This window comes from Calonectris borealis, chromosome 20 (assembly GCF_964195595.1).
Source record: "Calonectris borealis chromosome 20, bCalBor7.hap1.2, whole genome shotgun sequence".
NCBI classification, from domain to species: Eukaryota; Metazoa; Chordata; class Aves; order Procellariiformes; family Procellariidae; genus Calonectris; species Calonectris borealis.
In genome coordinates, this window is record NC_134331.1 from 6,554,087 (window position 1) to 6,576,054 (window position 21,968).

Below are 21,968 nucleotides of genomic sequence, written 5' to 3' on the forward strand. Positions count from 1 at the left end.
ATCCACCACTCTTGGACTACACTGCATTCAGTTATTACAAAAACAACACCCCCTCCAAATCCTGTTCTTTTATCTTTTTAATTATTTTTAACAAGCAAGTTCACTAACATACTCCCGGCTGTGGGAAATAAGAATATTATAAGGACTGTAATCCCTGCACCACCTGAAGTCAATTTTATCTGGTGACTTTGATACTAGCAAAAAAAATCAGTTTTCCCACTCTACATGCCTACTCAGAAAAACTTAATTCTGTGGGCGCAAAGCTGCCAAGACTCTCAAAGAACCTATTGAGGTTTATTGAGGAACTGCAAGATAGCATGATGTTTTAAACACTTTTCTGACTAATTTCTCACTTCCAGAAAAGCTAAATCACTGCAGTTTACATATGTCTTTTTGAATTAGAAGAATGTTATTTCACAAATACTTGATGTCTTAACACTGTTTGCTGGAGTTCAGACATGAAAAAGGGATTTGGACTGAAAATAAGTCTTTATGATAATGAATAGACTGACTCACAGGAAAAACACATTGATTGACTTAATAGTTAACTGCCACTCATTTTCCTTGTTCCTTTGTTGGGGCTGTTTTTAACTTCAAATAAATCGCATCATTATCTCTACCAGTAAAATGTAAATTCCATCTCCATTTTGATAAAGACCATCAATACAAGAAAAGAATTACCTTAATGTCCGTTGCACTGATGGATTCTCAGAGGTTGTATTTTTACAGTGATACATTAAATTTTTTATCAGTTTCCTTAGTGAGGTCAGCACTATTTATAATCACTGAAGATATGCTCAGAAAATACAAGAAAGCATGGCAGTAACAATATACGGAATAAGAGCACTGGAAATTAAATGGCAATATTATTGCTCAGTATTTATAGTTATATTCTCAGCAACTCACCTGTTGATAGTGGCTTTCTAATATTAACTTGCCTAACCTCTGAACCAAGACGGAACTTAAGCATCTTTGTAATTTGAGTGCAGCTACCTAAAGGCTTAAAATGAGACACATGACTATGAGGATTGAGTTCAGGTATACACAAATAGAAAATTGTTATGGGCAGCAGACTGCTGACAATGATGAAATCCCAACAACGCGAAAGTAGAGCCTTTGAGCCCCATCCTCCTTGGTTGACTTGGATCACCAAAGCAGCATGCCCCACGCATCGATAGAGCGGAGCAAGGGAGGACTGGAAGCTGGCCCAATCCTGCCTTACCTCACCACTCGCTGGCCAGTGGTGTTATATAGCCTCAAAGGAGCTGGGCACTCATGAGCCATTCCTACTCTTGAAGTGGCAGAAGTCAATACTGCCTTTCTTACTGCAAATAATTAACCTGGTCTTACTGAATTCTTTGCTGAATTGTAGCTTATTTTATAAATGCAAGGTAATGAGATACAGACAGCTTGTCAGAAGCCACATAGCCAATGTTGGCACAATCAGGACTATAAATACTTTCCTAATCCTATACTTATTCCCTGAGATTAGAGTTCCTTATACAAGAAATAAATAAGTACCAAAGGTTTGAGTAGACAAATTTTTACTTCTTATTTTAAAAATAATATGTAGGTAATTCTTTACCATAGCTTCAAATGTTCAAATGGAATGCCAGAATTTTTCTGGTAGGATTTTGCAATTTATTATGATATTTTACTGCCTCATCTGAAGTTACATGGAACTTGCATGGAAAGACATTCGAATGTACAGTCTAAACACAAAAGTCCTTTTTGTCTTCCACAAACAATTCAGTTAATTGCAATAAAAAACAACTAGTGCATGTTCCACCTGGAATATAAGTGTAAATATAGAATAAACTTGAGACAAGGAGGAACAGTGTCATATTTATGTGATTTACGACAGCAAGGTTCAATGCTATCACTATAATAATTTGTTCCAAGCAACCACTTTCATTTCAATAGTGGTTAGGGCCCAGTTCTGGTAAAGTTCCCTGAGCTGCACACTAATAGACCGCTGGTTTCGGATGATCTTCAAATCCCCATTTGGATTTGGAGACCCTTGAGCTTTCTTCCACCTGAGTGAACTGCAGCATTGGCCCTTTCTTTGAGTTTGATTTAACATTGATTTTGGTTCATGCTTACATCCTAGGCTGTTCCCAGTGGCAATTTGGAAGCTGACTCACAAGTCCTTCCATCAACCCTGCCATGGGGCCAGCAGCCCCTGGGACACCGGAAAACAAGTAAGAGCAGGAACTGTTCCAGCTCTGCCAGCTTAATTGTTGGAAACATGCCAGAAGCTTCAGACAACTTCAATAGCAGGCCTTTGCTGATCTGACTTACTTTGACAGAAATGAGCTAGGGAGCACACAGGCAAGCTGTTGTACCAGATCAGTGGGAACCTTCAGCAGCACAGTAGTGATGAATGGCAGCAACCTCTTCCATCGACACAGGGTAAGCCACAGTTCAACCCATTTTGCTCAGAAATTGCCCAGTTCAAAACAATTTCTACAACGGATCTTTTCTGATCCAAGCTAATTTTGAGTCAAATGAGTCAAAATGCTGGCTCCTCTGAGAAGGTACGAAACTTAATTCTGCTTTACTGAATTGGAATGTGTTATGTTGGTATAAAAACTTTTAAGTATGTGGATTTTGTAAGTACTTTTTGAACTCTGTTTGCATAACTAAACCAAAAAGTCTTTCTCTGTAAATCCGGCCTGAAGAAACTAGGTGTCCAGCTTGTAATTAATACGTTAGGTACTCTTAAACTCTGACAGAAATCCCAGCCGCAGCTTCTAGATAGTAAAATCCTCTCAATTAAAATACACAAACATGCCTCAGAGACCTGTCTAAACCCATTTTGCAGTCATTTTTACCTCTAGGCACAAGAGCAGTCCAATGACTTCAGTACAGCTTAAAGGTTGGCAAGATTAAGTTTAAGAAGTTTAGCCAACTGTATAAATATGAATGGAACTCAAATAAATGCAGCAAATATCAAACCCCTTCATTTCAGTGAGTTACAGGAGTTTTGAATGGAAACTCACACAACAAAAACTTGATGCTGCAGCCAGCATTTTTGTCTGTTTTGAACTTAAAACTACACCAATGTACACAGGAGAGTTATGTTCTGCTTCTATGCCAAATATACCCTACTATATTAAACCATTTCCCTTGGGATCAAATATACTGTGCCAAATTCTATAGTGAAAGCCTGACCAACACTCATCGAAGTCTGCAGGAATATTCCAATTGATTTCAATGGGATTTGGAATAGACCCATATTGACATCCATTCAACTTTATTGAACTAAGGTTTTGTGTGGAGCTGCAGCAGCCAATATGGCCATAATGACTTCAAAACCAAGCTTTAAAGCCGCTGCCAGTCAAGTAACATCACAGCAAGTAAATGACAGCAGAATGAACTCATTATTATTTATCTAGATTTAAAAAAATGCGTGCTCACTACTGTATTTTCCAGGTGAAGAAAACTTTCAGTTTGCCTTTGATCCCTCATAGATTTTTCAGTCTGAGTCACAAACTACTTATTTATCACAGGCCACTGAAATAAATATAAAGTTTGCATGAGGATGATAAACATACTACACTAAAAAGATGCACAAAAATTAATATATTTCAGAGTTTTGGCTATCTGCTAGCAGCCAACATCAACTACCTAATTTTTTCCTGCCATTAAACTCATATATAAGTTCCACTGACATCAACAGGAATTAAACATGAGCTTGCTGCTTCGGATTTGGCATTCTCTCTTATCACCAATTCAATTCTTTGCTGACTTAATGGACAACACACCCTTTTATGACAGGTCATCTCACTTGCTTGAGACATTTATTTTCCCACATGTAATGCCATAACTTCAAGGAGACTAGTTTAGGAACAAGGATGTCTGTGTAAATATAAAAGATAAGGTCTCTTTGCGGGTTTATTATGTTCTGAATTGGGATGTTACTGTAAGAAATTAGTTGGGAAAGCCCAGAAGAGAATTTACAGTCAAATCCATGGAAAACATTCATCTATTTTGAGTAAAGGAGTTTAGTAAACATCAATGGAAACATTTACTGAGCATTTCCTAAAGCGTGCTTAAATACATCTACACTACAGATAGAGGACGCCACCCATGCCTTTTATAATACTGGAGTAGGAGATATTAACCTGGATTTTAAAAAGGCATAAAGAAGAGAATTGCATATGCTATTTTGCATTACTCTAAAACCACAGAACACTCAACAAACAAGGTCTCAGGTTCAATAATAATTGTTTCTTCTGCTTATCTGAGCCTTCATTTGGTAACATGATCTTGAAGGAATGACTTAGAAGGATTCCTTGCAGTCCTTATTCCATTAACTTTTCAAGAACCAGATGCAAATTGTTTTGCAACCTGTTTAAAAAATCTATACTAGTTTGGTGCTTCTGGACAACTCATTCAGTGCCCAAAGGCATATCTATATAATGGCATACCTGATAAATGCCTGCTCACCCACAGGCTGCCTTAGTTCCCTAAATCCTATGCATTTCATTTTGCCCAGGAGGGATAATTCTCAGTTGCCTAAACTTAAGTATTCAACTGACACTCAGCATTCTGCAATCCTACCAAGGAAAGAAATCCCGCTTGTGCACAGTCCCACTGTTTAATGAAAATCCATCAAAAAATATGGGAATTCTTTAAGTTAAGTCATTTCTCCCTAAAGAATGAGTGTGCCTCGTGTCCAGCCTCGCTGTTCTCACTGGGCAGATGATGGCAATTAGTTTGTTAAAATCCTGAGTCTCTTTATAACCCATGAGAAGAGATGGAGTAAACATCAGGCAGAGACTGCTGCAGTGCGAAGAGCACTTATACTACCCTAAGAATTAGCAAAATGAATACAAGAATCAAGTTGACTACTAAGTGCCTGCAGTCCAGTTCTTCCTTTCAAATAGTGACGATTTTGTCCCTTCCAGTTGCTTTGAAGCACTCAAGAAACCTGATCTACCGCAATTAAATATCGTCACGATGACTTGAAACCTATGACTCCTACACATTTCTCAGAGCCGATAAAAAAAACAACCTAGCCTGTGGTTTCTTCTCTTAAAGATCCTCTCCTTCCCCATTCAGAGATCCAGGCGTCCTCATTTTGCTAGAATCCAAACAAAGGTGCATTTTACAAGTATGCCCTAGGCTGGAGAACTGTTTATAAACCAACCTATGTTCAATCTATTATGCATGCATCCCCCGCTGGAGTATTTGTAATATGACCTCTGCATACCTGCCAAGAGCTGGGATATCAGTTTGAAACCCAAAGCATCTCTCTCCCTCCCCCTTCCCTCTGCCTTACAGTGATCAATGAAGGCATCCGCAGTCGAAGCAGTTGCAGGATCACCTTTTCACACCTGCCCTGAGCCGGCATTTTCGTTTGCAGCCCAAAGCCCCTGCCCCCTCCCTTCTTTCACGACAGACCGAGCCACCCCGCAGGGCACTACGGCCCGGGGCAGCCCCCTGCCCGCTTACCCGCGCCGGGCAGCTCCCTCGCCCGCAGCCCCTTGCCTCTGCCAACGCTGCCTTTCTGCGCCCAGTTTTCTGCACCTAACCTCTCCCCGAGCCAGGGGCACCTCTTCTTTGGGGTGTGGGGGGGAACTGGACCCACATTTTAAACAAAGTGAGCAGCAGCTTCTGGAATGTGCCTGAGACAGCCGAGGCGGCCGCGCGGGAGGGAGGTTTTTTTCTTCTGCCTTCCCCCGCCGGCTCATGCCTGCCCGGTCCCAGCCGCAGACCCCCCTGCCGCGGTGCGGCCCCGCCGCCGCCCGCCCAGGCACCGCCTCCGCGGCGGAGCGCTCGCCCGCAGGCCCGCGCCCGTGCGCGCCGCCGCGCCGAGCCCCCGCCGTGCCCGGCGCTGCCGCCCGCCGGCCCGCGGCACCCCGCAGCACAGTCTCCTACTCGGGGAAATGGCGAAATAGTCGGAATTAGGGGAGGAGGGGGGAAATCCAACGAGCTATGGTACCTCCTTACAGCTAAGGTGGTGGTAGGTGGCTGCAGCAAGCGGCTCGAGGAGCTTGACCTCGATTTGTTTTTGGGACTGCAGGCAGGAGTGGCAAATCCGATGAGCTGAAAAAAATAAGCAGCAGGAGGATTTGGGGGTAAGTAAGAGATTGCCCCAAAACTGACACTGCTTTTTTTTTTTTTTTAATTTGGGCGGGGGGGGGGGGGGAGGGAAATTATGCCGAAGTGGTGTGGTTTGGGGAATGCAATTAGATAGGCATTGCAGCGCAAGTACTTCGCTAACTCTTGGCTGTATCCTCTTGTTGCCCTTCCTACCACCAAAACCGCGAGAAGTTTGTGTTTGTTTTTCTTTTCCTTCTTGTTTAAATAAGTTTCAAAATACTGGCGTTCTTAGCGAAGCCGGCCGGCGATGCACTCAAGTCCCCGCTGCTTGCAGATTCTGGTCTTCTGCAATTCGGATTTGGCAGGGACGAGCGCCCATGTAATGCAGCCCCCAGCCTCCCACTCCCGGGGCGTTTCGGCGCTGCTGTGCCGCCGAGCTGCGGGTCCGGAGCGGCGCGGCTGTGGGGCTACCGCCGGGGGTGGTCGCGGGGGGCGGCGGCGCCGGGGCCATCCCGGCCGGGGACGGGCAGCTCCGTGCGCGGGGCAAGAACGACCCCTGCAGTCGCCTGGCGGAAAGCCGCCTCGGCTCGCCGGGGATTGCAGAAACCCCGGCAGGGCTGGAAAGAGCCGGCTGCTACGTGCTCCGCGCCGTGGAGGTGCGGTAGCATGCGGGGGGGCGAATGCGTTGCAGCGGGTATTAATCTCTTTCCGCTCATTTTGTAGCAGCAGGAGAGAAAACCCCCTCCCTCCGCCGCCTCCCTCCCCCAGGCATGCTGGCACTGCCCCGCTGAGACGTGCAGAGTTTGGGGTTAACGTGCACCTGGCCGCCCTGGAATAGAGACTCTCCGGACCGGATCAGTTGGGGTTTGTTGTCTATGTCTTGTTGGGAAATCTGGTGGATTTTTTTCTCAGTCGTGGAGGAAGAGCCCGGTGCTGGCAGTTGGCTTCGTGGTCTTTTTTGGAGGGCGAAGGAAGGAAAGGGATCTCGCTTGAGCTGTGCAGAGAGAGAGCTCGGACATGTGTTGTCAGCACATCTGGGGAATACAGTCTGCAAGTCCGAAAGGAAATTTGCTGGGATCGTTCAAACTGCGATATTGATCTTTGTTATTTTTTTTCGCCGAGGGATGCACTTGGCATGAGAATCGGAGGATGGAAATTGTTTGGGAGGTGCTTTTTCTTCTGCAAGCGAATTTCATCGTCTGCATTTCAGGTACGCAGCTAGCACAGAAAGGGCGGGGGGGGAGGGAGAGTACCATACAGGGTTCCCAGGCTTCTACTTAGCAAGGGCCAAGAGGTACAGTTAAACCCAAATCAAAATAGTAGTTGAAAAATATATGAACGATGTATTGTGAGTAGATCATGACAGAAATCAACAAACATCAATCCCCCTCCCCTTAATTCCAATACCTGTGTAGTAACTATGATACAGTGGTTGCAATAAATAACCACAGTGTACTCTTTAAGGAGATGCTTATAATTCCTAATGTACCTGATTGTGATAATTAATTACAACATTGCAGTAATCCCAGAATTTCATAGCTCCTGAAGTTCTTAAACTTGGCTGATTTGCGGATCTTAAAAGGTTTGCGGTTCATTGGCAGAGTTGTCATGTTCTGGTGCCACAGCTCAGGCTCTGCAAAGGAAGGAATGATACTGAAAAACGTGCCTCTGCTTTTAAAAGGAGCTTTACTGTGGCCGTGCTCTGAAAATGAATTAAAAAAAAAATAGCCCCATTCAAAGAACTCCTTGGTGGCTGGGATTCCAGCTTCAGGCTACTCATTTTAAGCTTGCAAAGATCTCTCTCCCCTCCAGTATGTAGAAGTCGGGTAATTTCAGTTGTCACCAGAGCTTGTCCAATTAATGAATAGGCACGGCTGGGTGTCTAGCGTAAAGGATTGGAACAATTTATTCTTGGGGAAAACACTCTCTTCTACTGCAAAAGCCCTAGCTGCCTTGTTAATTTGTCATGTCAGTCATGCTGGAATAATTATGTTGCAGGAGGCAGGAGTGGGGAGGTGGCCAGTTTTCTAGTTTGGGACACTTCAGGGAGCCCCATGGGGATCCAGGCTGCCTGCGTCTCCTGCTGTTCCACTTCTCTGCAGGCTGCTTCTGCCCTCAAGTCATTGCATAAGTCCGGAAATGGGAACGCAAGCAACGCAGGCAAGGCACTGCAGGGGGGAAATAGGGGGTCCTGGTGGACATCTCAGTGTCCAGCCTGGAGGTGCTTAGGGAGAGGGAGCTCCAAAGCCCCCCTGGGACCACGCAGAGATGGGCCAGCTCCCAGCCAGCCAGCAGCCCCTGCAGCATCTCACCCTGGCAGTGCCCCCACTGCGCTTTCTGCAGCACTTCCTGACTGATCCACCCTTACGGCCCTTGGACTGGTGACACTTACACTAACATTTGGGGTGGCAGCATCGATGTTAATTTGTATTGCCTGCATCTGCCCCAAAACTTTTTTATTCCTGAGCAAATAGTGTTGCTATCGGCCCACAGGGTACATCAGCCCTTCTTTTATCCCTACAGACTGGCACCATCTGCTACCAGGCACCCAGGTGACACTGGCAGCACCCCAGGCTGACCTTCCACTTGTCCCCATTGGTACCATCAGAATAATTCACTCAGTCTCTCTTTAGAACAGCAAAACCTGCTGCCTCTTGTCATTTAAATCTCACACTTACCTATTTAGCTCAGCTTGATATGCCACCTGTCCAGTTCTCTTCAAATCAGGCACTTCTTAAAGTACCACAGTGAGAATGGAAAAATGAAGCTCATCACTTTCTTGGCCATTCTGACAGTAATATCCTGAGACAGAAAGAAGCTGTCCCATTCTGTGCAGGTCCTTATGCCACACATTTAGCTGCCAGTGTTTCCTAATCTCCCCGCCTCCTTTCCTCATCTTCAGACACGGGAACTCAGGCTTCTGAAACTGATAGTGCGATCAGTCCTGCAGGGGCTCTCATCGCTCTCCATCTCCCTCTGGCACTACCAACAGACTGATACCCATCTCTGTTTTCTTTTTCTCTTTTTTTCGTTCTTTTTGGGGGAATAAAGTGAATAAATGAGTGGTGGGATATTTTTGCTGCATGGTTAAAGCTGTGGTTTCAAATAATTTTAACCACATAGAGGATGTGTTCATGCATTTAGGCTTTCTTTTTTTTTTTCCCTAGGGATTTTTATTTTTTTCAGGAATCCTTAGGATTTGTCATCTTGGTAAAAGGGATTAAGATTTGTAGATATCTGACTGGCACTAATGCTTTGTATCTTTCCTCTGTCATCCTTTTCACACTGTGTTTTGTAGCATATTATCTAGCTGGGATGTCTGGATAACAGTGTAAGTAAGAGAAGATGTAATGAAGCCTGTTAAGGTTTGCCTCAACACTGGATTCCAGAAACTGTGTATTTTTAGCACTTCAGCACTGGTCATTCATTCAACATGTTACTTAAAAAAAACACTAGTTGAGCACACTGCTGCGAATTACAGGGATGTGAATTAAGGAATGTGGTAGTATTATTTTTTTCTTCTTTTTTTGTTTCTTATTAAGTCAGTTGTTTCAGCAATGAAGATGTAAGACTGGTCTTCTGTGCATGGATCTTTCCTGAACATTAGCAAACGCTTGGTTCAGTGTCTATTTAAACCTGTGATGGCCCTCCTACTAATTCCAGTGGTTATTTGGATTAGGGCCTATTAAGGGCTGCTGTTCAAAGGGATGATGTCAGTCACTGAATTGAATAGACTATTAAGTTAGTTTATCGTTATTAGTAAGCTTATTTATTAAACATAGGTTCAATGTTGTGTCACACTGTCTTTTGCTATGTATTTACATTATGTTTAAAAATAAATTATGCTGAATGTAGCACTTATGCTGTGTTTCTTAATTAAAATAAATAATGAAGTTATACAGTTGGCTTTTTGGTGTCTCTCACATGCATGAATGTTTGTGAGACTTAGTATTTGGAAAGTAATTTCATCTATTAAAAAGAGGCATATACATTTTCAAAATATTTTATACCTAACATATTTTTTATCAGTCAGTTAACTGTGTGTACGATAGATTGCTTGGTTTGGAAGAAATGACACTGAGATTTAGGAATAAATTTTTTTTTTTAATTACTGGCCCTTGTGTTTGGGAAATAATTTATGTGTGAACTTCGTAAACCAAATATTTTTGTTTCCTTGGCATACTGAATTAAGGCTTTTGCTATTTGAAATTGCTTGTTTGAAAGGAGAATCTAGTTTCTTTGTGCAGATGCAAATGAGAAATAAGAACAGACTGAAGGACCAAGAAAACAATTTCTATCCTTTAGAAAGAAATGAAAGCCCTCTCTTTCCTTCTAAGTCATGATGCATATTTATTCCTTTGAGTTGTAGTCTCTGAGGAAAAATAGTCATGATTTGTATTATGACTTTTGAGGTTTTGTTCCTTTTAATGATACTACAGCATAGAAGGAACACAGGGTAGTGGAACTGAAGATGTCCTGTAGATAGAATGCTGAAATAAGACCTCTATGGTTGTTGTTCCTTTGAAGACGCAGATAATCGTGGCACAGGGATTATACTGTTTATATAGAAAGAGGATCATAGTTTTTGGTATGATGTCCAAAATTTCCTTCCTGGGTAATAATACCACCAAAGATTAATTAACATCAGTGTTTTCAGGTGGGGTGTTGTTGATCCCATAATGGCTGACACCTTTGCTTGCATAGTCATTTGTATAAACCATGAGCAATTTTTTTGTGATTCTAGATATTAACAATCAATTTCTAGAAAAAAAACCAGGATGCTGTTTTCAAACCCTTGCAGGATACGTCATTTAAATAAGAAAATGCTACTGTTGTGGGCATTGATTAAGAAGGTTTCTATGTACATTTTCTGTTAATCCATCAAAAAAATGATTTATAAATCCTGCATGTTCAAGATCTTTGTGGCTTCCTATGAATTGATATATTACCTCTTATTGTTTTGGCTTGCGGGAATTAATATGGATGAAATTCATGCAACCCCTACAGCTCTCTTATTGTTTGGAAGTATTTTCATCCTTTGCCATTGTCCTCAAGTCATGTATGGGCAAATCCCTTTTATGATGTAACTTCTTTGGCCTGTTTGGCAGCACACAGGGGTCGTAAATCGTGTATCATTAACAACTAAGATGGTATAAAAGAAATCCTGTCTATCAAGGAATTCCACTGTGTTAAGCATCTGATGTAGCATCTCCTGGCATTGAGGGCTAGGGGTGTATTTGGAGCACAGTCGCACTTCATTTTCTGTCTTGCTGCTTCAGCAGTCTCTGAGCCTTCATTACCTGGCATAACACAGAGTTGTCCTACAGGAACTCTAAATTATGCCAGGGCTTGAATTATCTGTTGAATGATGGTCTGTAAGGTCTGATAACTCTTCTTCTCTTAGCATTGTACAACCTGGGATAATTCAAGCTAAAGTAGTCTTGTAGAAGAGAAGAATATCAAGGCTCTAATGTCCATTAGTAACTGACAGTGAATGGTTCATTGTTACGTTTGGACAAAAACGTTGAAACCAAGTTAATTATTCTCAAATAGTGTCACAGAAATAGCTTTTTCTGGCACTTTTAAGTAAAAAATGTAATATCTTAGGGGTCATAGCACAGATATATATACACATGAGAGAAAGCAATCGCTAGGTATATAGGAAGGTATAACGTGCAGCCTGGTGCATCTGGTAACTAAGAGCTTTTGGCATCCAATCCATTATAGTATTCTTTCCTGCTTTGTCCCATCTCCACAGCTTCATGTGTGTGGGCAAACCTTCATGCCTGCACGGAGTTTGTTGATGTTACTGAAAATCCACGTGGATTCAATCCTCCTGCTCACATTCAAACACAGGATGGAGGCCATCTGTTGGATCCAAAGACTCTCAGTGCCTTAGCACTTGAATGCTTTCTCACTTCAGAGATGTTGCTGCCTTTTCAAAAGGTGTGAAGATGTTTCTGCTTTAAAATTCTATGGAAATAGCCTTGTAGTCTTCTATAAATGTCTGCTTTACTTTTTTTTGTGTGTCCTGTATTTTTCATCATTCTATTTTTATTGTTAGTTTTACAGCTAGAGCGTGACCAGATAGGCGATAAAGTGCCAAAGCAACACACATATTTTTAGCTTATATAAAGGTAGTAGAAGGGAACGTTTATGAATAGTTTTGCACACATTATGCTGAGCTATTTTCCACCCAATAAACTGAAGGAAAGAAACTGGTAATCGCTGCTATTCTTTTCCAAATCTCAGTGAAAATACCCAGTTTGCAAAGGGACCTTTTCGCCTTGTCGTGTTGCCTCATTGTTAATGCAATTGAACTAGATACCAAGCCTCCAAGACAAAATTATTAAAAACAGGAGTAAAACCCCAACTCAAATAAGCCCTCTCAATTTAAGGGTATTCTTTAAGTCTTTAAATACAACTGATATTACAGAGAAGTTTTGCCCTTGATATTCTTGCAAAGGTTTCAGTTTTTAAATCTACAACAGCTAGATTTTAAATTCAGCAAGGATTGAAATGGCTTTCCATTTGCATTATGAATATTCCTTGTATACCAATGAACAAGGAGTTCCTGCTTACCCTAAAAGGCTGTTTTGCTTATTTGTTGCTATTGGTCAAAGTATCGCTTTCTTTCTTGGTTGAAAGGTTGTAATTTATTTGAGGAGGGAGCTGCTGTTTTCATTGTTACTGATTGTTTATGGCTAAACTTAACATGGCAAAGGCTGAAGTGGATGATTGGCCCATCTGGGCTGTTAATAGAAGGCTGTATAAAACTGTTTTATCATTATCTCATTACCAGCTCAAGCAGTACACAAAACTAGATGACAGTTAGGTATGGACAACACTGACATACTATGAGAAGTGTTATTTTGCTCCTATCTTGTTTTTATCTTAACTATGCATCATGTTGGAAGGAATAGAGAATAGGAATCAAATTTTAAATTATTTGTGTAGAGGCAACACTGTATAGTGTGACTGCATTTCCATTGTAATGCCATCAGAAAGCACAAAAGTGCCTGTCCATACACTGGAGAATATCAGTTAAGCAAAAAAAATTCCATTGTGATGGATAAATTGAAACATTAATGGTAAATAAATAGGAAATACATTTTTAAAAAAGATAATAATCTGGCATTTAGGAGAATTGGTAGCCCAACCTGTTTACAGTTGAATTCAAAGTAGTAGACTATTTTATTGCGGGTTTAACCACTGATGTTAAAAAAGATCCCGCATAAAAAGGGTCTTTTAATGGAATTTCTTGAAGATAAAATAGCAACTTATTATTGTCATAAAAATAGAGGACCTATATTCTGTGTAGTATAGTAGCCTTTCTGGTGATGTAGACAAGTACTGGATGCCTCATAGGCACATGGGTGCCCATGAGTGTAAACTTCTTATTTGTTAATATAGGAAACATTTTCATGCAGTGCTTAGCAGTTGACAGTTGACCTAAGAAGGCATAAGGAAACCTATGTTTACATCCACCTTAAAAGACTTTGGAACTCCAAGAATGTTATAAATGGCTTTAGTGTTAATGAGATTTGGGCCTTACAAATTGCAAAAACTTAAAGCTTGACAATGAGAAAAGCTTTAGATGGCAGGTCTCTGTGCTCCTGTGGAGTGCCAGGTAGGGCCTATCCAGGATCCTATCCAGGATCCAGGATTACAGCCCTAAAATACTTAATTTTCTTTTATTCATCTTGAAAAATGGAAGGTGATCAGTTCCCACATACATAGTGTACTGAAAGCAATGGTCAGAACTAAAGAAAATAAATGCTTTCATTGTTTGATGTATTTTTCCATATGAAAACGTTTCTGGTGTAAATTCATGGATCTGTAACATTTGTATTTCTGTAGTAAAATTAGTATTAAACTTAAATGCCCCACAGTTTTATCTTTTGTAATATTATTGCCAGAAAAATATCACAGCAGCTGTAATTCACAAATAACTAATTGTTACTAGAATGTACTTTTTAACAAGATACTAAAATACGTGTAGAGATAAGATAATATCCATAATGTTATCTGTTCATTTTGACATTCTTTCTTCCTTCCTTTATCATTAGTGCTTAACTTGATCAAGCTCAGAATACTGTACGTTTGTCATTTGGCTTTTAAGTATGGAACAGCTAGAGTTGTGCACTGACTGGTCCAAAGCGGCTTCTAAGCCTATGCATGGCGGAGAAAGCTAAGCGGCGTTATCTGTTTTTTCCTCTCTAAATGTGTTGATGTCTCTAGCTTTTGGAAGTAGCGTTTGAGTAGATGGATTTAGAGGGAAACATAGTTCTTGAAAAATCATCTTCTTGTCAGTTTTGTGGGTTGTTTCCAATTTAAGTTCCTTCCTACTGTTAACTGCTATAGTGTCCTGTTCTGCTTCAAGAACAGTCATCAGAATGGAGTTTTTCTGTTCTGCCATGGGTAGAAAGACTAGCACAGCAGGACTCCTACAGAATTTGCCTTATTAATGCTAAAAGAAAACATGAGTAATCGAGAAAGGTCTTTTGGTATGTGTGACTATGGAAAACTGCACCGTTTGAAGTGATGTTGGAATGACCATGTCCTCCAGCAAACCCTGCCTGATAGCTGTACTCCCGGTAGGATGGCTGTTGGGTAACTGAAGGAGCGGGTCCGGAAGGATTGCTACTGCCACAGCTAAATTTTGTTTGGCAAGGTGACATACTCGGGCAGCTAGAAAGAGCATTAATTTGCATTTGCCATCACGGCAGAGAAAAGAAACTTTCTCTCTTTAGGAAAAAGGCAGTGCTGAAGATTTGTGCTTGCTGGCAGAAAAGGATAACAATGCTTTAGTAGTGTCCCCTGAAAGTGAAATGTTATGGAGAATGAGCTAGTTGTTCATACGTAGGTGGAACGCCATACCATTTGCAGCTGAGGTGTGTTATTTCCCATGTGGGAAGCTGCAGGAAGGGAAGGGCTGCAGGAAGGGAAGGGCTGCTGCTGCTGGAAAGAAAAGGTGTTTGATTGACCCTGTGCTGGTCCTGATCCTGCTGCTTGGGAGTGTGTGAACAGATCCTGACAGGAGATTTCTCTGAATGGGATTGTGCGGTCTGGATTTTTCTAAGAATGAAAGGTATGAATGAGAAGAGCTTTGCGTTATATTTCAGTCAAGAATAAAAAAAAAAAAAGATTAATTTCAGTGGCAGAGCTTGGAACAGTTTGCAGGGAACATGGAGCGTTGGCCACACTTTCACAGATGGAGAAACTGAGGTAAAAAGTCATGTGGAAGGTCGCCCAGCAGCAATTTAAGTAATTACAATCCATTTTCACTCTCATTTCTGCCTTGCAGCACTACTTTTAATGCCTTTTTCTGGTCAGGGTATGACAATCACCTCACTGAGACAGTGAATCACCTCACTGAAATGAGGGAGCACAGGGCCTTCATGGCGCCAGGGTCAGGAGGGAAGGCAGTGACAGGCCCTGGGAGGAGCCCACAGACTCTGCAGCCTTGTCCCCCACCCCCGGGGTCCGGCTGCTTCGTCCGTGTCAGCTCTGATCTTGCACAGCTGAGTAGCCTTGGGTCAGGCTGTGGAGAGAACTGTGAGAAGCCATGTCTGGTGCCTCAGCAGCTCTGAGCTGCCTTTAACCTTGGCCCTTCGCCTGCCCTCAGCCTTGTGCCCTGCTGCTCCTCACCTCGCCTCGCCTCGCTGACTGGACTAACCAGCTTGACCGCCGACCTGCCTCCTCGCCGGGGACGTGTTTCCTCACCACAGACATGCCTGGCGACGGCAGGAGGGTGGCTGACCTGCGTGGCTCTCCCTGCCCTGCTCCTCATGTCGGTGGACTGAGAGGCTGTGCCCCACAGGAAGGTGACCGTCCTTGTGGCACTGCCTGCCCTTGCAAACTCCTAGAAACTTCTTCCTGAAAACGGTTTCTATGAGCTACATGCTAACACTGCCTTTCGATTTCTGACTGGAGGGGGGATGGCTGCAGCTGGACACATTTGACGAATTCAGTGGATGATGAAACCTGGCAGTCTGGCCCCCAAGAAACATAAACCGACCGTTTTTAAATCTCTAGAACTTGAAGCCCAGATGAGCAGCAAGTTCGTGGTCATTTCTGCTCCCTTGCCTCTTGACTTCATGCAGTTTGCTTCAGCTAGATTTATCCTCAGTGTTTAAACTTGTGTGGCTTCCTGGGAGTGAAGGGTCACAGAATGGGGCCTGGTGCGTCCTCTCAGAGGCTGCATCCTTCCTTCTCTCTCTGCCTGTGTATTACAAGGTATTTTCTCTCTTCATAGTAATAGCAGTGAAGATATCGTGAGGTATAATTATGGTATATTTAAGAATTACATCAATTAGAGTTTAACTTAAATTGGTTTCTAGGAATTAGTGTGATACTAAGGTAAAATTCAGATCCACACAAGGTTCCTCCATAAGCGTGTGTTATTTAAATTCTGCTTAAATTCTTAACATTCATTCAGTTGGCCTCTTTACGTTTTTATTGTGACTATGAGTAACAAATACGTTCCTCAAAGTGCAGCATTTTGCCTGCCTCATGTTTCGCATCCACTTGGCGCGGCTGTAGGTGACAACAGAAAGTTAAGGGCACCAGACAGAGGTTTTGGCCCTAAATTTTCTCTTTGAAATTTTATCTCTCAGCAGACCAACAGGTCCCTTTATGTACTAATGCAGTTGTTGGATATGCTGTGAACACGTATGTGATTTATTTTGGGGGGTGAAATCCTCAGCCCAGGGCATTTCATCCATTTTGTCTGTAACTCCCACTTTTTATTTTCCAATATGTTCACCTGGCTTCACCATTTTCATTTTTTTTTATTCACATTCATATTTATAAGCAGTATCTTACTGTTACAGTATGTTTTTGTGCCTGCTGGAAAACAAAGTAATCTACGAGGACTCCACAGTCTCCTCTCATTTGCCCAGATGATCCTGAGGGTGCTATGTGGCGGTTAGTAATTGCAAGTGGGATTTAAAGTTATCTGCAGATGCATAATTTTTATCTTCAGTAGCCCCCCTGGCACTCTCTCCAAGTTGTTAACAATTCATCTTTGCCAGTCTGTAATTGTGCCTTTGCTCTAGAGTCACAGGTATTTAGCTCACTGTGGAATAGGATGCAAAATAGAGTAATAAATAATATGATTTATTTTTATTAGGTAGCATAAGTATGTTTTCATACTTGCAAGCTAAAAACTTAGTCATCCTCTTTAGATTTTATTGTGATACATTAATACTCAGATTCAGCAAAATGCAAAACTTCAAAGACATGCTTAAGTGTTTTGCTGTATCTAAGTCTTAATATGTAATTGTATAAAACAACTTAGATTAAGAATGTGCTGAAGTGCTTTGCTGAAGCAAGGAGTAGCAGTGATATAATACATGAATAATACAAAATCTTTGGAAAAGCCCAGCTAAGATGAGCAGAAATTTTCATAATCTCTGATTAAATTATACAGTTGTGTACAACATAGTTTTTTATCCAGGTAAAATCATATCAGTTCTTTGTATGGTAAAGTGAAGATATGGACTTTTGTAGTATGACTAACATAGCAAGAGAAACTGTACAATCAGAATTAAAATAATCTGGATTGTAATTTGTTAATTCTCACTTTATGGATGCCCTGAATGAAACAGACACCATTTTTCACAACAGTAAACATGTTTCCCCTGGACTACAGTAAACAAAACCAAAAAACTAAAAAGTGAAATAGCAAGAGATGAGTGGTAATACATAATGCTTTTCATATGTGAATTTCTGTTCCACCATTTTTCCAGCACAAATTTTAATTTTATTTTGATCAAACCTCAAGTCCTGATACAAAGAGGAGATCCTGTGTACAGACCTGGGCTGTGGGGCTGCACGGCATGATTGGTGGAGGGACAGTGGCACAGCCGTGTTGTGTGGTGAGGGAAGACCCACCCTATCAGGTGGTGCCAACAGTGCTGCTTGGGAAACCTCATGCCAGTTTTGTGCAGGCTGCTGGCACAGTCTGGATTGCATAAGCAGAGTTTAGTCAGGCTCATATAGGAAACTTCTTGGGAGGGATATATAAAAATACTGGAGGTTCTGTCTGTCCCTCTGTCTGGGACCAAAACAAGCCAAACATGTCCTCTCTACTGCTGAGAGAAGGTGGTAGCATATTCAGTGTGTATCAGTAGAAAATTCCTCACGTAACTCCTAAGGCTTCATATATGGTATGATGAATAAATTTTTACCATGGGCAAGAAAGTTTACGTAAGTATTGCATGATTTATAAAAATGGCTGGACAAAGCTCTACAATACATTTACATAATATTTATGTATTTGGGCTATATCTACCAAAGGGCACAGAGCCTGCAAAATTCTCCTTTCTGTCCTCCAGCCATTGTCCTGCTTTGGCTCTACTCGATGCTTCACAAGCAGCAGCAAGTAACTCTCATAACTCATGCTTGTAACTCTCCCATTTTTAGTTCCTTACTCTATGTAACTGGGACCTTCTGTATCTACTGTGGTTTTATGTTTTGAAATACTTATTTACTTTGCAGTAATAAAAAAGCATATTCGACAAGGTAGTCAGTATCTTCCTTTTAATGCTCCTGAAAAAGAACCTGTGACTCAGATTTCAGACCACAGCAAACAGTTGAATTTAAATCCTTTTTGAAAGGTCTCCCTTTCAATGGCTTCTTTATTATATCCTGGTAAGTGTGGTGGAGGACCAAATGATGAAGTGTGTCTTGGTCACATAATATCATCATATTAATGGACACCTAAGAATTTATTCTAGTCATTGAATGCTCCAGAACTCAAAATCTTTGAAATAGAGCATTCTTATGTATAAAAACAGAGTATATGACATAATACTATTGCATTATTTTTAAAACTCTGAAGTGTTTTGGATATAACGTTCACTGATATTATATAAACTGTACAGAAATAATCTCCTGGCATTTGCTTGGAATGACAATCATCAATTCCTACATGTTTATTTAAAATCTTACGTAGAAACAGAAAAGTATTTGTTTTATACAAGTTTGTTTTGGATATTTTGCCAGGGAAAAAAGAAAGCTTTGCAAATATAGGCTGAAATAAAGTGTGAAATAAAATCTTCAAATCAGCTCTTAGTTCACAGAAGTAGTGTGCAGTGGAATTACTCTGCCAAAAATGTTGGCATTGAGTTTAGTTAAGTATTAAGCAGAGGTCTCTTGGTAAATAGTCCCATTAGAAACATACTGTGACCTCTGCTGCTGGGATTCAGGTATGTGAGAGAACCGTGCTTAGGAGCTTTACTAGTCATGTGGCCAGAATGATTTTTCAATCACTTTGGTCATTGCTGGATTAAAATTGAGGCTGCAGAGATTAATGGTCTGTTGTTACTAATCCACTAAACCCCTGTTCCTAGATCTTTTAAATTGACCGAACCTATAGATTGTTAAGTTACTGAGAGATATGGATTTATAATGGTTTTAACTATCTTTCTTGATATTTGGTGTTAGCAGTATCCTATTATTTATTGCTCTTTGAGACAGTGATCTTGGCTGCTCTTGAATGGAAGTGAACTTTATACTTTTTTATTTATACGGTTCTATAGCACAGTAAAAGTGTGTATTGTTTTAAATGAATGTGGATGCTTTACTAAAGCTTTACTATGTTTAGATATGAGCTGGCATTAGTAGAAGCTCAAATAAGAACAATAGAAATTAAATCTTGTTTTTACTTCGTTGTTACAAATGGTGGCCACTGTCCCTAACTGTCAAAATAGCCACTGTGTCCTTTCAGTCTGTCTGCCATTAACAGTGGTCGTTGTCCCCTCAAGTGGGTTTTACTGACATTTGAAGATGTGGCCGAAAGCGAAATGGCTGTTCAAGCTTTTGGGAAATTATGTTTTCTAAACTAGTGCAGTATTTTGAGAATGAGGGCTCAGGGCTATTCCCAGAGATCTAGCACAGCTAGACATAATTTCAGTACTTAATTTCAGTACTTAATTTCTGTGCAGGTGCAAGAAGTTTTCCCCAGGTGAAAACCAATGTACCAAAAAAAAAGAGGAAAGAAATGAGGAAACAGTTCATCCATCTACTGAGACACGAGGAAACTTTAGGCACAACAGTGTAGTGGTTTGGGTTTCAGCAGGGATCTGTAAACAAAATGCGTGAAGAGAGTTTTAACAGGTCTCCATCAGTACAGTATGGGAGAGATAGGAGTTAGGGGAGAGGGAATAGCATGTGGAAGAAATCAGACTGTGATTGTGGCTGGGAGAGTTCTGGGGGCATTTAATCTGAGTCGATAGCTTTACATTAGGCAAGAAGAGGGATGGAGCCCCTCATGTATGTGTTTTGGGCCCAATTTACCACATCTGTGCTTAAGGTTGCAAATTGGAATTGTTCTGGCTTTCAGGTGTTTGTAATTTTGTGAAATACTCCATTCTAAAAGTGTAATTAACAAAAGAAGAGTTTGATTTTGAGTTCTAGAAGAATGTAAAATATATTCTTTTAAAAATTATGTCCTTTGATGAAAGGAGTTGAATACCTGGTGCCTGCAAGATTAGTGTGGACGTACCCAATGTCTACATGACATACAGAAGAAGAAATCGGTCTTGATTGAATAAATAATGACAACAGTCTAGCTCTAAACAACTAGGTTTTGGTGCTTGTTTAAACTGCAGTGTGACAACCTCTTTTATGGGAAACATGCTTAAATTATCATCTAATTATGTCTTGCTCTGAATGTGTTTTTGATTCCTATCATTATATGCTGAAAACAAGCAGAAATTTTTTGATTTTGCGTTCACTGCAGAAGATGTGGAAAAGTCGTAGGAAAGTACACTTTTGCATTTTAACTGCACTTGCATTAATCTGCTTGGGAGAGGGGAGTAAGCTGTATTTGTAATTTGTGTAAATTAATAACCCATTAAAATAATTGAAAAATAATGCATTTCTGATTTAAAAGGTCAGTATGTCATAAAATTTTATGATTATTAAATTACTACGAATGTATTTTACATGGTTATACTAGCATACAGCAAGGTAATGTGGCTTTAACTCTATAATTGACTTACAACTCTGTCAGAGAATTCTAGTGATTAAAATAAACCCTTTATTTCAAGCAACAATCTCTGTTTCTGAACCCTGGTGACTTGGCTTATTCTTCTGCCTTCTGGTTATCTCAGTAATAGTAAGTCTTGATTAAGGACTGCAAAGAGCTTTTACATCTGTTCTTGTCACAAAGCTATGTAGGATAAAGTAGGCCAAAGATAACTCATCATGCAAACTATGGACCTCCAGTTATTTCTTTCCCTCCAGATTTAATATTATGTTCAAATAAAACTGGGACTGTGGAAGTAAACCCAAAGCATTTAAATGGATTTTTGGCAATTTCTCAAAGCTCTCTTGAGGAAGAAGAAAATATTAAGGTAAGACTGAAATGTATATGACTGGATGAAAAAGATGAACTTAATTGTCGTGCCAGCTATTAGGAAATACAGTCCTTATCCTATAGGAAATCACCATCTAAGTGAAAACAACAGTCACACTTACTGAGGTGAATAGATCAATGAGAATAGTTATTGTGAAACTGAAAGGAAAAAGTGACCGCTTTCTTATTTACGATAGAAATACCTGATACCAGCTAAACATGAGGCCTGTCCTCAGGTCATGTTCTATAGAAGACCAATTTGTGAGAGTAGACATTAATTAAACTCGCAACATAAGGGAGTTACTGTTTGCAGCTTCATAGACAGGCTTTGAAGCTTCAACTGCATGTTGCAAGTGATTTAGACGTGGGTCTAAATTACAGGGCCACAGTAAGGTGGAAAACAGTACCCTGATATTTAGCTAGCCCTTCGGCCAGCCACTGAGCAGTTCTTCCTACCTAATCAGGTTCACATTGCAAACAAATGAAGCATTTGTTGAGCGGAGAGACATGAAGCAGTTTCTCTGATTCCCTGTAATGCATTTGTGACTGC

At 40.9% G+C, this 21,968-nt stretch overlaps 1 protein-coding gene across 3 annotated transcripts in view; it reads left to right on the plus strand.

Annotated features, from left to right (window-relative positions):
• Nucleotides 1-2,325: 2,325 nt before the first annotated feature.
• CA10 (carbonic anhydrase 10) overlaps nucleotides 2,326-21,968 on the plus strand; it is a 211,492-nt gene continuing 191,849 nt past the window's right edge. Inside the window, exons 1-5 of one of the 3 annotated variants that reach the window (XM_075169614.1) lie at nucleotides 2,326-2,412; nucleotides 6,032-6,086; nucleotides 6,775-6,915; nucleotides 7,174-7,261; nucleotides 11,810-11,997. In XM_075169614.1, coding sequence (XP_075025715.1) covers nucleotides 11,958-11,997 — 40 coding nt within the window. In that variant the 5' untranslated portion in view covers nucleotides 2,326-2,412; nucleotides 6,032-6,086; nucleotides 6,775-6,915; nucleotides 7,174-7,261; nucleotides 11,810-11,957. Of the gene's footprint in view, nucleotides 2,413-5,792; nucleotides 6,087-6,774; nucleotides 6,916-7,173; nucleotides 7,262-11,809; nucleotides 11,998-21,968 lie in introns of those variants that run through there. The other 2 variants (XM_075169612.1, XM_075169613.1) reach the window with 2 other exon arrangements.